Source organism: Oncorhynchus tshawytscha, linkage group LG34 (genome assembly GCF_018296145.1).
Source record: "Oncorhynchus tshawytscha isolate Ot180627B linkage group LG34, Otsh_v2.0, whole genome shotgun sequence".
Lineage (NCBI taxonomy): Eukaryota > Metazoa > Chordata > Actinopteri > Salmoniformes > Salmonidae > Oncorhynchus > Oncorhynchus tshawytscha.
In genome coordinates this window covers 12,862,781-12,880,280 of record NC_056462.1, presented here as the reverse complement: position 1 = coordinate 12,880,280, position 17,500 = coordinate 12,862,781, and the positions used below count along the sequence as shown (strand labels likewise).

The 17,500-nt window shown below is 45.9% G+C and overlaps 1 protein-coding gene across 1 annotated transcript in view; it reads left to right on the top strand.

The window, feature by feature from the left end:
* Positions 1 to 17,500, top strand: part of LOC112232032 (polypeptide N-acetylgalactosaminyltransferase-like 6) — a 306,399-nt gene that overhangs the window by 87,365 nt on the left and 201,534 nt on the right. Inside the window, exon 5 of the mRNA XM_042312127.1 lies at positions 10,122 to 10,288. Coding sequence (XP_042168061.1) covers positions 10,122 to 10,288 — 167 coding nt within the window. The remainder of the gene's footprint in view (positions 1 to 10,121; positions 10,289 to 17,500) is intronic.

Below are 17,500 nucleotides of genomic sequence, written 5' to 3'. Positions count from 1 at the left end.
AAGACACAGATTGTACTACTTATGGACTCAAATGGGAAATATATAGAGGAAAAAAAACTTTTTCCCAAACACAGTGTGTCTAAACTCTGGTGTCCAAACACCCAGCGCGCCTAGACCTTCTGTCTGAGGCCAAACTAGGCTCACCCAGCCACATAATAATACACACAGGCACAAACGACCTGAGAGCACAGCAGGAAAGAGTGGCCACAGCACTGAAGGGAGTGATTGAAAAGGCTTCTTCTACTTTCCCCAACGCACAAGTGGTTATCTCCACCCTGCTACCACGAAAAGACTTCCACCCCGCCACAATACAGCGGGTAAATGCAAGTATTTCCCGTGACTGTGCCTCAAAACCAAACGTTTTCCTGGCCCACCACTCCACCCTGGACTTGAACAGCCTCTATGACCAGGTCCACCTCTACAAGGCAGCAGTGCCCACCTTTGCCCGGACTCTAAAGGACATCGCTCTCAAACGTATCCCCAACACTCCACACAGGAGCAACAGATCAATAGACACCCCACCCAGACCAGCGAGACACCCTCCCAGATCTGCAGGACCTCCCCCTGGACCTACACATAGAGGACCCACGCCAAGAGGAATTACATCCAGACCACAGTACACCCAGACACATCCACACCCCCACCCCAACCAATCAACACCCCCCACGTCAACCATGCCCACACTCCATTTAGGCCCCCTCAGATCAGACCTATGCCACTCCTGCCCACCCCATGCACCCCACCCCCGCAAAGAGGGCCTCAACATGGAAGCCACACATACGCCCAGGTAGTGAGCGGGCAAACAGTCCCAACCCCCACTCTCACACTCGCCCAAGCCAATGGCATGTACCAGATGCTCAGCAGGCTCTGCTCACACTTACTGGCCTGAGGCTAAACCACGACCAACAACATTGGACACTCTATGGAACAAAAAGCCTTCACTATATTATCCTGGAATATCCAAGGCCTGAGGTCATCTGCCTTTAGCCTAAAGAGCAGAAACCCGGACTTCACCAAAGAAATCGGTAATACAGACATTGTCATCCTGCAAGAAACCTGGTATAGAGGAGATGGACCCACTGGTTGCCCTCTAGGTTACAGAGAGCTGTAGTCCCATCCACCAAACTACCAGGTGTGAAACAGGGAAGGGACTCAGGGGGTATGCTAATTTGGTATAGAGCAGACCTAACTCACTCCATTAAATTAATCAAAACAGGAACATTCTACATTTGGCTAGAAATTCAAAAAGAAATTATCCTAACAGAGAAAAATGTCCTCCTGTGTGCTACCTATATCCCCCACTAGAATCCCCATATTTTAATGAAGACAGCTTCTCCATCCTGGAGGGGGAAATCAATAATTTCCAGGCCCAGGGACATGTACTAGTCTGTGGTGACCTAAATGCCAGAACCGGACAAGAACCTGACACCCTCAGCACACAGGGGGACAAACACCTGCCTGGAGGTGACAGCATTCCCTCCCCCATATGCCCCCCTAGGCACAACTATGACAACATAACCAACAAAAACGGGTCACAACTCCTGCAGCTCTGTCGCACGCTGGGTATGTACATAGTCAACGGTAGGCTTCGAGGGGACTCTATGGTAGGTACACCTATAGCTCATCTCTTGGCAGTAGTACTGTAGACTACTTTATCACTGACCTCAACCCAGAGTCTCTCAGAGCGTTCACAGTCAGCCCACTGACACCCCTATCAGACCACAGCAAAATCACAGTCTACTTAAACAGAGCAATACTCAATCATGAGGCATCAAAGCCAAAGGAACTGAGTAACATTAAGAAATGCTATAGATGGAAGGAATGCAGTTTGGAAACCTACCAAAAAACAATTAGGCAACAACAAATTCAATCCCTCTTAGACAATTTCCTGGGTAAAACGTTCCACTGTAATAGTGAAGGTGTAAACTTGGCAGTAGAAAATCTTAACAGTATATTTGACCTCTCAGCTTCCCTATCAAATCTAAAAATCTCAAATAGAAAACCGAAGAAAATTAACAATAATGACAAATGGTTTGATGAAGAATGCAAAAATCTAAGAAAGAAATTGAGAAACCTGTCCAACCAAAAACATAGAGACCCGGAAAACCTGAGTCTACGCCTTCACTATGGTGAATCACTAAAACAATACAGAAATACACTACGGAAAAAGAAGGAACAGCATGTCAGAAATCAGCTCAATGCAATTGAAGAATCCATAGACTCTAACCACTTCTGGGAAAATTGGAAAACACTAAACAAACAACAACACGAAGAATTATCTATCCAAAATGGAGATGTATGGGTAAACCACTTCTCCAATCTTTTTGGCTCTATAACAAAGAATAAAGAGCAAAAACATATACATGATCAAACACAGATCTTAGAATCAACTATTAAAGACTACCAGAACCCACTGGATTCTCCAATTACATTGAAAGAGTTACAGGACAAAATAAAAACCCTCCAACCCAAAAAGGCCTGTGGTGTTGATGGTATCCTCAATGAAATGATCAAATATACAGACAACAAATTCCAATTGGCTATACTAAAACTCTTTAACATCATACTTAGCTCTGGCATCTTCCCCAATATTTGGAACCAAGGACTGATCACCCCAATCCACAAAAGTGGAGACAAATTTGACCCCAATAACTACCGTGGAATATGTGTCAACAGTAACCTTGGGAAAATCCTCTGCATTATTATTAACAGCAGACTCGTACATTTCCTCAATGAAAACAATGTACTGAGCAAATGTCAAATTGGCTTTTTACCAAATTACCGTACAACAGACCATGTATTCACCCTGCACACCCTAATTGACAATCAAACAAACCAAAACAAAGGCAAAGTCTTCTCATGCTTTGTTGATTTCAAAAAAGCCTTCGACTCAATCTGGCATGAGGGTCTGCTATACAAACTGATGGAAAGTGGTGTTGGGGGTAAAACATACGACATTATAAAATCCATGTACACAAACAACAAGTGTGCGGTTAAAATTGGCAAAAAACACACACATTTCTTCACACAGGGTCGTGGGGTTAGACAGGGATGCAGCTTAAGCCCCACCCTCTTCAACATATATATCAACGAATTGGCGAGGGCACTAGAAAAGTCTGCAGCACCCGGCCTCCCCTGCTAGAATCCGAAGTCAAATGTCTGCTGTTTGCTGATGATCTGGTGCTTCTGTCACCAACCAAGGAGGGCCTACAGCAGCACCTAGATCTTATGCACAGATTCTGTCAGACCTGGGCCCTGACAGTAAATCTCAGTAAGACCAAAATAATGGTGTTCCAAAAAAGGTCCAGTCACCAGGACCACAAATACAAATTCCATCTAGACACTGTTGCCCTAGAGCACACAAAAAACTATACATACCTTGGCCTAAACATCAGCACCACAGGTAACTTCCACAAAGCTGTGAACGATCTGAGAGACAAGGCAAGAAGGGCATTCTATGCCATCAAAAGAAACATAAATTTCAACATACCAATTAGGATCTGGCTAAAAATACTTGAATCAGTCATAGAGCCCATTGCCCTTTATGGTTGTGAGGTCTGGGGTCCGCTCACCAACCAAGACTTCACAAAATGGGACAAACACCAAATTGAGACTCTGCACGCAGAATTCTGCAAAAATATCCTCCGTGTACAACGTAGAACACCAAATAATGCATGCAGAGCAGAATTAGGCCGATACCCACTAATTATCAAAATCCAGAAAAGAGCTGTTAAATTCTACAACCACCTAAAAGGAAGCGATTCACAAACCTTCCATAACAAAGCCATCACCTACAGAGAGATGAACCTGGAGAAGAGTCCCCTAAGCAAGCTGGTCCTGGGGCTCTGTTCACAAACACAAACACACACTACAGAGCCCCAGGACAGCAGCACAATTAGACCCAACCAAATCATGAGAAAACAAAAAGATAACTACTTAACACATTGGAAAGAATTAACAAAAAAACAGAGCAAACTAGAATGCTATTTGGCCCTACACAGAGAGTACACAGCGGCAGAATACCTGACCACTGTGACTGACCCAAAATTAAGGAAAGCCTTGACTATGTACAGACTCAGTGAGCATAGCCTTGCTATTGAGAAAGGCCGCCGTAGGCAGACATGGCTCTCAAGAGAAGACAGGCTATGTGCTCACTGCCCACAAAATGAGGTGGAAACTGAGCTGCACTTCCTAACCTCCTGCCCAATGTATGACCATATTAGAGAGACATATTTCCCTCAGATTACACAGATCCACAAAGAATTCGAAAACAAATCCAATTTTGAAAAACTCCCATATCTACTGGGTGAAATTCCACAGTGTGCCATCACAGCAGCAAGATTTGTGACCTGTTGCCACGAGAAAAGGGCAACCAGTGAAGAACAAACACCATTGTAAATACAACCCATATTTATGCTTATTTATTTTATCTTGTGTCCTTTAGCCATTTGTACATTGTTAGAACACTGTATATATATATAATATGACATTTGTAATGTCTTTACTGTTTTGAAACTTCTGTATGTGTAATGTTTACTGTTAATTTTTGTTGTTTATGTTGTCTACCTCACTTGCTTTGGCAATGTTAACACATGTTTCCCATGCCAATAAAGCCCTTGAATTGAATTGAGAAAAAGCGAGAGAGGGGGAGATAGTTATAGAGAGAGAAAGAGAGAGAGAGAGGGGGGAGATGGATAGATAGTTAGAGAGAGAGGGGGAGGGTAGGAGAGAGAGAGTTAGATAGTGAGATAGAGAGAGAACAAGAGAGAATATCCATGGTGAGAGGGCATCTCTGTTTATTTACAGTCTCAAAGCCCTGCAGCAATCCTCTCAGTATGTGATCTGGAACGTTATGTAGTGGACAGTGTCTGAATGATCTCCATCTCCCTCACAGTAAGCTGGGGCCCTGCCTGTCTTCCTGTTCTGCCTGCCTGTCTGTTCTGCTTCCCTGCCTAATGTAATGACGGCTATAACTCAGATACACCCCTGATTTCAACGAATTTAAGAGATGGAAATGAGGCCAGTGCTGCTGCTATCCTAGCTAATGTTGTTGACGCAAAGCGGTTCGGAAAATAAACCTCACAGGTTAAAAACATTTAAGGGATTGCGATGTCTGTGAATGCTAAGTATTTTTTGGCAATGTTGTATTTCTCAGCCTGCACATACACTATCAAGAACCTAAAATGGTTCCTAGGGCTGTCCCCATTGGAGAACCCTTTGAATAACCCTTTTTGGTTCCAGGTAGAACCCTTTTGAATTCCATGTAGAACCCTTTAGATATACATGGATCCAACCCTACTTGGTTTCAGTTACTGTTTTACAGTATATTTGGTTATTTTCAAATTGTTTTCACTGCTGAATTACAGATTTTTCGAAATTACTGAAGCATATCTATAATCAGTTCCACTGTAAACGACTGTCTTCGGGTGAAAGAGAAGAGGACCAAGATGCAGCGTGAATATAATCCATCTTTAATGTGAATACTTAAACACCAAACAAAACAACAAACCGACAAAAAGGAACGAAGACGATACAGTCCCGTAGCGTGAACACTAAACACTGGCACACTGGAACAGGAACAATCACCCACAAAATACCCAAAGAATATGGCTGCCTAAATATGGTTCCCAATCAGAGACAACGATAAACAGCTGCCTCTAATTGCGAACCAATCTAGGCAACCATAAACTTACAAAAACACCTAGATAGGAAACACCCCCATAAACATATCTTTTTATTTTATTTATCTGTTATTTTACCAGGTAAGTTGACTGAGAACACGTTCTCATTTGCAGCAACGACCTGGGGAATAGTTACAGGGGAGAGGAGGGGGATGAATGAGCCAATTGGTTTCCGGACTGCGACCCGTCGTGGTAGGTTTCCGGACTGCGACCCGTCGTGGTAGGTTTCCGGACTGCGACCCGTCTTGGTAGGTTTCCGGACTGCGACCCGTCGTGGTAGGTTTCCGGACTGCGACCCGTCGTGGTAGGTTTCCGGACTGCGACCCATCGTAGAAGGTTCCGGTCTGCGGACTATCGCCGGACGCTCTTGCCTGGGTACTGTTGCCGGACGCTCTTGACTGGGTACTGTAGCCGGACGCTCTGGACTGGGCACTGTTGCCGGACGCTCTGGACTGGGCACTGTTGCCGGACGCTCTGGACTGGGCACTGTTGCCGGACGCTCTGGACTGGGCACTGTTGCCGGACGCTCTTGCCTGGGTACTGTTGCCGGACGCTCTTGACTGGGTACTGTAGCCGGACGCTCAGGACTGGGCACTGTTGCCGGACGCTCTGGACTGGGCACTGTTGCCGGACGCTCTGGACTGGGCACTGTTGCCGGACGCTCTGGACTGGGCACTGTAGCCGGACGCTCTGGACTGGGCACTGTTGCCGGACGCTCTGGACTGGGCACTGTTGCCGGACGCTCTGGACTGGGCACTGTTGCCGGACGCTCTGGACTGGGCACTGTAGCCGGACGCTCTAGACTTGGCACTGTTGCCGGACGCTCTGGACTTGGCACTGTTGCCGGACGCTCTGGACTGGGTACTGTTGCCGGACGCTCTGGACTGGGTACTGTTGCCGGACGCTCTGGACTGGGTACTGTTGCCGGACGCTCTGGACTGGGTACTGTTGCTGGATGCTCTGGACTGGGTACTGTTGCCGGATGTTCTGGACTGGCGAGGCGCACTGTAGGCCTGGTGTGTGGTGCCGGTACTGTTGGTACTGGGCAGAGGACACGCACCTCAGGGCGAGTGCGAGGAGCAGGAACAGGGAGCACTGGACCCTGGAGGCGCACTGGTGACCTGGTGCGTGGTGCCGGCACTGGTGGTACCGGGCTGGAGACACGCACCTCAGGGCGAGTGCAAGGAGTAGGAACAGGGAGTACTGGACCCTGGAGGTGCACTGGTGGCCTGGTGTGTGGTGCCGGCAATGGTGGTACCGGGCTGAGACACGCACATCAGGGCGAGTGCGAGGAGCAGGAACAGGGAGTACTGGACTGTGGAGGCGTACTGGAGGTCTGGTGCGTGGTGTTGGCACTGGTGGTACTGGATAGACCAGACCGTGAAGACGCACTGGAGGTCCTGGATGGCTGGTGACTCTAGCTCGGCACGTGCGGGGCGCAGGCACAGGACGCACTGGGCTGTCCAGACATACAGGAGACACAGTGCGCAACGCTGGCGCAGGATTTCCTGGCCCGAGGAGACCCACTGACTGTCTGGAGAGCAGGGCTGGCACCATCTGCCCTGGCTGGATCCTCACCCTAGCTCGGCAGATGCGGGGAGCTGGGATGTAGCGCACCGGGCTAAGCACGCGTACTGGAGACACCGTGCGGTTTACCGCATAAAACGGTGCCTGACCAGTACGACGCCCTCTCTCTCCACAGTGAACACGGGGAGTTGACACAGGTCTCCTACCTGGCTTCTCCACACTCCCCGTGTGCCTCCCCAAGACATTTTTGGGGCTGCCTCTCGGGCTTCCAGCCGTGCTGCCGTGCTGCATCTTCATCCGCTGCCTCTCCGCTTTGGCTGCCTCCAGCTCTGCCTTGGGGCGGCGATATTCCCCTGGCGGCGTCCAGGGTCCATCTCCATCCAGTATCTCCTCCCAAGTCCAATAGTCCCGATTGCGCTGCTCCTCCTGCTGCTTGGTCCATTGTTGGTGGGTGATTCTGTAACGACTGTCTTTGGGTGAAAGAGAGGAGGACCAAGATGCAGCACGAATATAATCCATCTTTAATGTGAATACTTAAACACCGAACAAAACAACAAACCAACAAAAAGGAACGAAGATGATACAGTCCCGTAGCGTGAACACTAAACACTGGCACACTGGAACAGGAACAATCACCCACAAAATACCCAAAGAATATGGCTGCCTAAATATGGTTCCCAATCAGAGCCAACGATAGACAGCTGCCTCTAATTGAGAACCAATCTAGGCAACCATAGACTTACAAAAAACCTAGATAGGGAACCATAAACATACAAAACCCTAGACAGGACAGAAAACACATACATCACCCATGTCACACCCTGACCTAACCAAAATAACAAAGAAAACAAAGAATACTAAGGTCAGGGTGTGACATCCACAAGTCATACGATATGATGGAGAAGTTGAACGTTCGGTAATTAGTGTGCATAGCCATCGCTTGAACAGAGAAATGCCTCAGAATAAAGCCTGGCATGTTTTTAAAGGAGATGTGATAAATGCATTGTGCATTTTACACCAAATGACGCAGCTCAACATTTCATCCAACATTAACACCTTTGCATTTACCCAGGCAGGTGTTACAGTAAGTACGGATCAGATCTAGAGAGCAGTGACCTGTTATTAAATGGCTGTAACAGCATGGCAGACAGTATAAGACGCAGTGGGGAATCCAATCATGCTGGAAAATCAACACGTAAGTGGAAAATCAACACGTAAGGAACAGACTGAAGGCGTTTACCCATACAGAATGTAACATGAATGTCATTCTCATCGGGTCTGTGTGTGCGACAACCACGGCGGTGCAATGTCCTAGTTGAGATGAAAAAGAATCACATCAGCAGTTGATAGCATCAAGTATGCATCATGTTCAATGTCATCTTATCAAGTTCAACGGAAGCTGACAGTCTTGCTTCATTCTTACCTGACCTGAACGGAGTCTATTCAGTCATTTATTTATTCACTCTCTCATTCTTTCTCTCTTCCTCACACACTCATTCCATACAGTAAGGAAGGGAAAATGGAAGTTTAATTTAAGCCTATATGCATTTAAGAGAGGTCTATAATGCCCCAGTCCAGCCCCATATTTCAAGTCTCCTCGCGATACAGCGCTGGAGGGGGGTGACAACGGTATTTTCCATAATGGTATGTGGCTCTATCTGCCTATTACTATGCAAATCGATGCTCCTCTCCTTCCTGAATGGTATTTCATAATGTAGAATTATCTGACAGGGCAGCTGGAGAGACCAACCTTGTGTTTTAGAGATTGGCTCAACTCCAGCAGGAATGAATTTGCTTTCCCAGCCCAGCATAGATGTAGGGGGCTGGAGCAGTTTGGTAGGGGATTTTTTATGCTCTCTCTCTTTTTCGTGCCCTCCCTCCCTCCCCCTCCCTCCCTCCCTCCCTCCCTCCCTCCCTCCCTCCCTCCCTCCCTCCCTCCCTCCCTCCCTCCCTCCCTCCCTCCCTCCCTCCCTCCCTCCCTACTTCCTCGGCCTCAATAGAGAATCTCTGTCTCTCCCCTCCCACCCTTGGTCTCTCTCTCTCTCTCTCTCTCTCTCTCTCTCCCTCCCTCTCTCTCGCGCTCGCTCTCTCTCACTCTCTATCAATCTCTTCTTTCCCTTTTCACTCTTTCATTGTCTCCCTCCCTCCCTTTTCCCTCCCTCCCTCCCTCCCTCCCTCCCTCCCTCCCTCCCTCCCTCCCTCCCTCCCTCCCTCCCTCCCCTAAATAAAACAATAATAAAAACCAGGGCTTCTAACCAAGTACCGAGTCATCATTCTGCAGAGACCGGTGATAAATTAGAACAGCTTGTCAAGGTTGTCACCGGTGTAAATTAGCAGGAGACTCGTGTGAACCGTAAAACTGCTGCTTCATTTGCCAATTTCAGCTTTGTCGAGGCGGCTATTAACATGCAGATTTCCTGAATTGTTTATTAGGCCAGCTGAAGCTGGAGTGGCTCTTTTAAACGCGGATTTACTTTACGACTCAGCACAGAGGTAGAAGGTAAAGCAGGCTATGTGTTTGAGGCTGGCTGGCTAGCTGTAAGGCTGGCTGGACGTTTGGCTTTATGGATGGCTAGCTAGCTGGCTGGCTGGCAAGAAGGCTTGCTGGATGGCTGGCTGGATGGCTGGCTGGCTTTGCAGTGTGACACATATCAAGGAGCAGGTTGGCTTTCCAGATGTAGGAAGATGTGAGTCACTATATTCAAACATACCAAATACCAACACATGCAGCTAGCTCTACATCAAATGCATAAGCTACACGTGGAGATGAAACACGCACGATGTCTCTGATGTATTGAATTTCGATCCCACTGGGGTCTTTGTCAGGACAGGTCAAGAAAGGTCTGGTCTGGGGTATAAAAAACCATGGAGGCTAATACAGTCCCTGGTATGTTGTGTATTCTCTTTCCTCAGCTGCAAGACGAAGCTGTACCTGGAGAACCTTCCCAACACCAGCATCATCATCCCCTTCCACAATGAGGGCTGGTCGTCCTTGCTGAGGACCATCCACAGCATCTCCTACCGCACCCCAGACCACCTCATCGCTGAGATCATACTGGTGGACGACTACAGTGACAGAGGTAGGACACCTGGTTAACTGTTACGCTACTATCTGTGTTGGTGGTCAGGGTTCTTACACCACACCCTGCTCAGTGACTGTGGTAGGACCCTGGTTAAACTACAGTTATTACAGTATGGTGCTGGTAGTACCCTGGTTAAACTACAGTTATTACAGTATGGTGTTGGTAGGACCCTGGTTAAACTACAGTTATTACAGCATGGTGCTGGTAGGACCCTGGTTAAACTACAGTTATTACAGTATGGTGCTGGTAGGTCCCTGGTTAAACGACAGTTATTACAGTATGGTGCTGGTAGAACCCTGATTATACTACAGTTATTACATTATGGGGCTGGTAGGACACTGGATAAACTACAGTTATTACAGTATGGTGCTGGTAGGACCCTGGTTAAACTACAGTTATTACAGTATGGTGCTGGTAGGACCCTGGTTAAATGACAGTTATTAGAGTATGGTGCTGGTAGGACCCTGGTTAAACTACAGTTATTAGAGTATGGTGCTGGTAGGACCCTGGTTAAACTACAGTTATTACAGTATGGTGCTGGTAGGACCCTGGTTAAACTACAGTCATTACAGAATAGTGCTGGTAGGACCCTGGTTACACTACAGTTATTACAGTATGGTGCTGGTAGGACCCTGGTTAAACTACAGTTATTACAGTATGGTGCTGGTAGGACCCTGGTTAAACTACAGTTATTACAGTAGGGTGCTGGTAGGACCCTGGTTAAACTACAGTTATTACAGTATGGTGCTGGTAGGACCCTGGTTAAACTACAGTCATTACAGAATAGTGCTGGTAGGACCCTGGTTAAACTACAGTTATTACAGTATGGTGCTGGTAGGACCCTGGTTAAACTACAGTTATTACAGTATGGTGCTGGTAGGACCCTGGTTAAACTACAGTTATTACAGTAGGGTGCTGGTAGGACCCTGGTTAAACTACAGTTATTACAGTATGGTGCTGGTAGGACCCTGGTTAAACTACAGTTATTACAGTATGGTGCTGGTAGGACCCTGGTTAAACTACAGTTATTACAGTATGGTGCTGGTAGGACCCTGGTTAAGCTACAGTTATTAGAGTATGGTGCTGGTAGGACCCTGGTTAAACTACAGTTATTACAGTATGGTGCTGGTAGAACCGTAGTTAAACTACAGTTATTGCAGTATGGTGCTCTATGTATCAGATAGGACCCTGGTTAAATCAAATCAAATCAAATTGTATTGGTCACATACACATATTTAGCAGATGTTATTGCGGGTGTAGTGAAATGCTTGTGTTCCTAGCTCCAACAGTATGGCGTTAATGGGTACAGGGCACTTAACTAGTTCCATTACCCCTACCAACTAATAGAATCTCACTTTGATTCATCTCTGTTAGTGTATGTTTTTGGTGTCTACAACCCTGGATGTTGCCTTTGAGGGTCGTTGCCTTAAGGATAACCCTGTGTGTGAAGCTAGTATGAGCCATACTCATTTGTGTCAACCTCTCAACCTCTATGGTCAGGTAGTTTGGTTTGGGAGGAGTACGGTTTTGCTCCCCAGCCAGCTGGTTGCCCTGTTGGCCAGTGCCCTCTTTCTCTCCTGTGGTTCTGTGGATGTTAGTGTTTTACATAGAAACAGATTCATTTCCTATAGTGGTGTGGCTGCTTGTCTCAGGAGGAGTGTGATAGAACGTAAGCGTTCAGTAGCCAGACCACCTTGGCCGGACAGGGTCAGTCATTGTGTCGACTCAGTGTACTGTATGCTCCCCCGCAGTGTTGAGAAGTTGAGACAATCCACTGGAACTCTCAGTCCGCTGGCCTTCCGAGACAGACACACACACACAGAGAAGACACCACACCACAGGGCTTAGCCCGGATCATTCCACATTCTGTATTCCGCCTCTGTAAGCCCATGCATGTATTAGCATAATTGAGGTATTTTAATATTGTTTTAGCGGGCGAAGAGCAACAGCACAAACAACCTCTTGGTGGATGGACTTTAGAGTGTGTGTTCTTCATTTGCATCAGGGGATGATTCAGCCTAATGGGGAATTCACTGGTTGTTTAAAGGAGCGATGCTACATCCATTTTGGACTTGGAATTCATTCTTGAAGAAGTATGTCTTGTACATAAATGCCTGGTGAGTTTAGTTCAACTGTCGTAACCCATCAGAACCCACAATGTCAGCTTGTTTTACTCCAATGTTTGTAAATAACCTAAATGTAAACAAACACAGTATAGGCTCAAAACATGGTCAAAACTCATTTTGATATCATGGATGGTCAATCCTGGAATCTAGCTCTGTTTATGAATCTGAAAGTGGTTACATTTGTCCAGCCCCATCCCCCAGCTTTTTACCAAAAACAGTGATGTGGTGCCAGCTTTGTTGTCGTTTCAACTGCTGAGTTCCCCTCTGACATAGGTAACGTTTATGTTAAAGCTGTGCACTTTCATATTTTGAGTCCTTGGTCCACAGTTCATCCATGTAACCACTCTCTGTTGGTTGATTCATGCTGTAGGCCTGTTTGTCCTGTTTACATACTGAGTCAGGTGAATGTGTGTGTGTGTGTGTGTGTGTGTGTGTGTGTGTGTGTGTGTGAATGGCAGCGTTGGGCAAGGTTTTGTGTGTTTGTGTGTGTTGTGGGATCAGTGTTAGAGGTGGCAGATTCTCAGTGAGTTGAGGCTCTCTGGGACGATAGTCCTCACGGTGGGACACCAGATGGTCACAGCTGCTGCTCTACCTTACAGCTGAATCTATCCCCCAAGGTGTGTGTGTGTGTGTGTGTGTGTGTGTGTGTGTGTGTGTGTGTGTGTGTGTGTGTGTGTGTGTGTGTGTGTGTGTGTGCTTGCCTGCGTTTGATGTGCTAATGTTATTGTCACTGACCATATTATATTGTTTATTATTCTCCCATCTTACAACCACACTTCAATAGTACCTCAACTGGTCAGCTGTGTAATGCATGCCAGATATCCTGGCTACACATCCCAGGACTGCGTTCACCGCCATCATGTTCTGGTGTGTTACACAGAGAAGCTAGGCACGTTCTGGTGTGTTGCACACAGCAGCTAGGCAGAGTGGCCTCTTTGTGCCTGTGGAGGACAATTCTCCAGTGAGGGAAGCAGGAATTACTATGAAGAGATTTTTCACCTGAAGCGAGAATAACAATAAGCTCTGCAGACAGAATAATAGCTACATTTGAAACAAAACCTTCTGAGAAATCATTTGGCAATGTATAATTATGAGTCATAATGATAATAACTCTCCATCTGTTGCTCGAATGATAAATAATGAAATCAACCTTTATTGTCTGATGCTACGTTCATAACCCTCTGGCATGGTTGTAATTCCCAGAGAAACACTGAAAGGCCAACAAGCTTCGTCAACCATAAACTAAAAGTACAGCTACCATACTTGTAAACAAATTATAATGCTCAAAACCCATATTAATATATAGCTTTTTATAAATAGTGTTTTGTTGTTGTATTTGACTGCCGAAAATGCAGTTATCGAGGTTATCCTTACTAGGCTTCATCAGAGGTCAGTATGTGGGAGAAGTCGGCGCTCAGGGATGATAGACAAGTTTCCCACTAGTAATTACCAGTTGGAAGGGCGTTCAAGTGGAATTTTCCCAGCTGAATGTGGTAAATACCACCTTCCCACTTTTTGTGAACGCAGCATTAGTCACCAACTGTACCTGTGAAGATATCCAATCCATTAAGTTTCAGTGGAAAACTATGATTATGTTGCATAAGTATACCAATCAGTTGGCTACATAGTTTATATGGATGGGCATTAGAAATTATTTCACTATTCAAATAATATGAAGGTGGAGTGGGACCAGGGGACTTACCTAGGATGGAGAGTGCACCAGAGGAGGGGGGGCCTGCAGCGGTGCGGAGGCCACCAGAGGCGAGAGATGGGGGACACGGTGGTGAGGCCAACGGAGCAGCGCCTGGGAGGGGTGCTCAATGGTGGCAGAGAGGCCACCGGAGTCAGTGCAGCGGGAGGATGGTAGTGCAGTGGGAGGCGAGTTACAAGTGGATTGGGCATTCAGTGAGGCCTTTGGGAATACGTGTTTACATTTTGTGTACTTAAACGTCCGAAGCCTACTACCGAAGATAGATGAGATACGTCTGTTGGTTCGCAAATCAGAGGTGGGGGTCTTGTGTTTTACAGAGAGAGGAAGGATCGGAATCGGAATGGTGGGGGGGATATGTGCGTTTGTAAGATTGGACATTGCTTATAATGTCAGATCGGATTTAAGCGTTGATCTGGAGATTGTCTGGCTAGATATCTGCCTTCCCAAAACCAAGCCGATTTTGTTGGGGGTGTGTTACAGGCTGCCCAATCAGAATGCATTCTATGTAGGTCTCGAAAATTGTGTTGTCAAGCTGTAATGATTCCCTGGTGAAGGAAATAAGTTTGTTAGGCGATTTCAATACTGATGTCTGCAAAAAGGCAAACCCAACTCACAATGTATTTATGCACTTCTGTAGATCACTTTGCCCTGACCCAAATGATAAAAGATCCCACCAGGGTATGGGAAACAGTGCAAAGTACAATTGACTTAATATTGGTGTCTGATCAATCCAAAATATCGCAGAGTGGAGTAATAGTATATGGAATCATTACATCTTGCACAAGGAGGGTTTTTAAAGATATATATTATCATTTCACAAAACTGTTAGAATCAGAGGACTCAATAAATACTGTGTTGAAATGTTTAGGGAGCAAGTGGGTACAATTGACTGGTCACCAGTGCTGGGGTAGACAGTGCCTGGGAAGCCTTTAAATGTGATGGCTCCCATTAGACGGGTCAGGGTAAAGCAGAGTTCTAGCCCTGGGTTTAATCATGAGATTCTAGAATCTAGAATCTAGAATCTAGCAAGGAATAAGGCCTTGATGAAATGTAAGAACTCGAAAGAGCAGCATGATTTTGACCTATATAAACATCACAGAAATTAAGCACAGCGCAGGATGGATGAAGCTAAGAGGGGTTACTTTACTGATAAAATCATTGAGAACAAAAATGACACTGAAAATCTTTGAAAATCATTTAAGGAACTAGGCTGTAGTAGTACTACCAAAAACAAACTGAACAGTATTGGACTGAACATCAGGGGGGAGATGGTAAATGAAAAATCAGAGGTTGCCAATGAATTCAACATTTGTTTTACTTCTGTTGCCAGCAAGCTGGTTAGCAAGCTGCCCACCAGTTCTGGTATGTATGGAAACGACCAAGTCAATAAGTATTGTGCCGAATTACGGGTTCAGTCAAACTCTTTTGCAAAGGTAGCAACAGCCAAAATAGCCAGGATGCTAGCTTAAATGCTCCAAAGCCACAGGCCTGGATAATATTCCTGCAAGGTTTCTTATATATTCTGCTGAGCAAATTTCCCCTTGTATTACGTATATGGTTAATCAATCTCTTAAACAATGCATATTTCCCAGGGACATAAAACAGACTAAAGTTATACCTCTGTAAAGAAGGGGATAAAGTCTGACCCTGGGAACTATAGGCCTGTATCTTTTCTCAGTGTAACATCAATGATCCTGGAGAGAGTTGTACATGAGTATGAATATGTCAACAAACACAGTCTAATGTATGATTTTCAGTCAGGTTTTTGAAAAACATACTCCACTGATTCATGTCTACTTGACTGACTTCATCAGGAAGGAGATTGATGAGGGAAATCTCTGTGGAATGGTACTGCTTGGCCTACAAAAAGCCTCTGATACAGTTAACCACTGTCTCCTAATCTCCAAACTGGAGGCACTGGGGTTAAGCAGTATCCCTCTAGGCTGGGTAAAGTCATTTTTATCAGGTAGGGAGCAAATAGTACAGGTTATTGGTTCACTGTCTCAGGCAAAACCAATGAGTTGTGGCGTTCTGCAGGGGAGCGTGCTTGGACCTTTACTGTTTTTACTGTATATTAGCAATATGAAAGATGCTTGTTCTTGCCGTCTTTTCCTTTATGAGGATGACTCTACTCTTCTGGTCTCACAAAAGTAAAACTATGTTGGAGAGCATACTTAACCCATAGCTTACTAACATTAGCAAATGGCTTGGAGATTATAAGGTATCTCTGCACTTATGTAAAACTGAGGCAATTATTTTTGGATTCAGACCTAAATTGAGTAGGTCCTTTGAAATCAGAGTGGAGTTAGCGGGGAGGTGCTGACTACTAAAAACCTCTGTTAGCTACCTGGGATGCATCCTTGATGGAAGATCGGGAGGTGTGAGCATGGCCACTAAAGTGCTAAGGGAAGGTTAATGCCAGGACTCCATGAAAGTGATAGCCACTGCTCTCATTCAATGCCACTGACTACACTAGTACTTCCTGGTTTGGGGGCTTATCTAAGCTTATGAAGGGGAAGCTCCAGATAGCCCATAATAAGCTGATCAGGGTAGTATTGAAGGTGAGTCCATGTACTCAACTCACATAGGCAGGAGCTGCTTTCAGGAACACAACTGGTTGTGTCCCAGATTAGACTGGGTTTGGTTTACACAAGTATGTATGGTTCTGCGCCCAGATATCTAACTGATTACTTTCCCAGTGTTAGGGATGCACACAATCACAGCACCATCAGGTGTTGCAAATGTATGCTTATACAGGTTCAGGAGTAATGCTAGGAAAGGTATTTTCTTGTATACTGGAGCCACAGAGTTGAATGAGTTGCCTCTTCCCATAAAAACTCTGGGCAGCTTTAAAAATAAAGTAAAAAACTGTTTATCTTCTGTGCCCGTATGAATGACCCCTATGATGTACCTCTGTAAATAACGTCACATAGAATGACGTAAAATGCCACAACAGCAGACAGTGAGGTTGTTTTCAGGGTGCTATTCTGGTATTTGTTGGCTAGGGGCGGTTAGAAGCGTTGGGCCAGTAACTGAAAGTTTGCTGAATGGAATCCCTGAGCTGACAAGGTAAAAATCTGTTGTTTTGCACCTGAGCAAGGCAGTTAACCCACTGTTCCCTGGGCGTCGAAGATGTGGATGTTGATTAAGGCAGCCCTCCGCAACTCTCTGAGTCAGAGGGGTTGGGTTAAATGCGGAAGACACATTTCAGTTGAATGCATTCAGTTGTACAACTGACCAGGTTTCCCCCCTTTCCCCTTTCCCTAACAGTAGCCTCAGGTAACAGCAATAGTGAATATGTCTGATGTTTGCCATCATAGAACTGATTCTGTTTCAACAAAAAGTTTTCTGGTGAGTGTTTTGCATTGATCT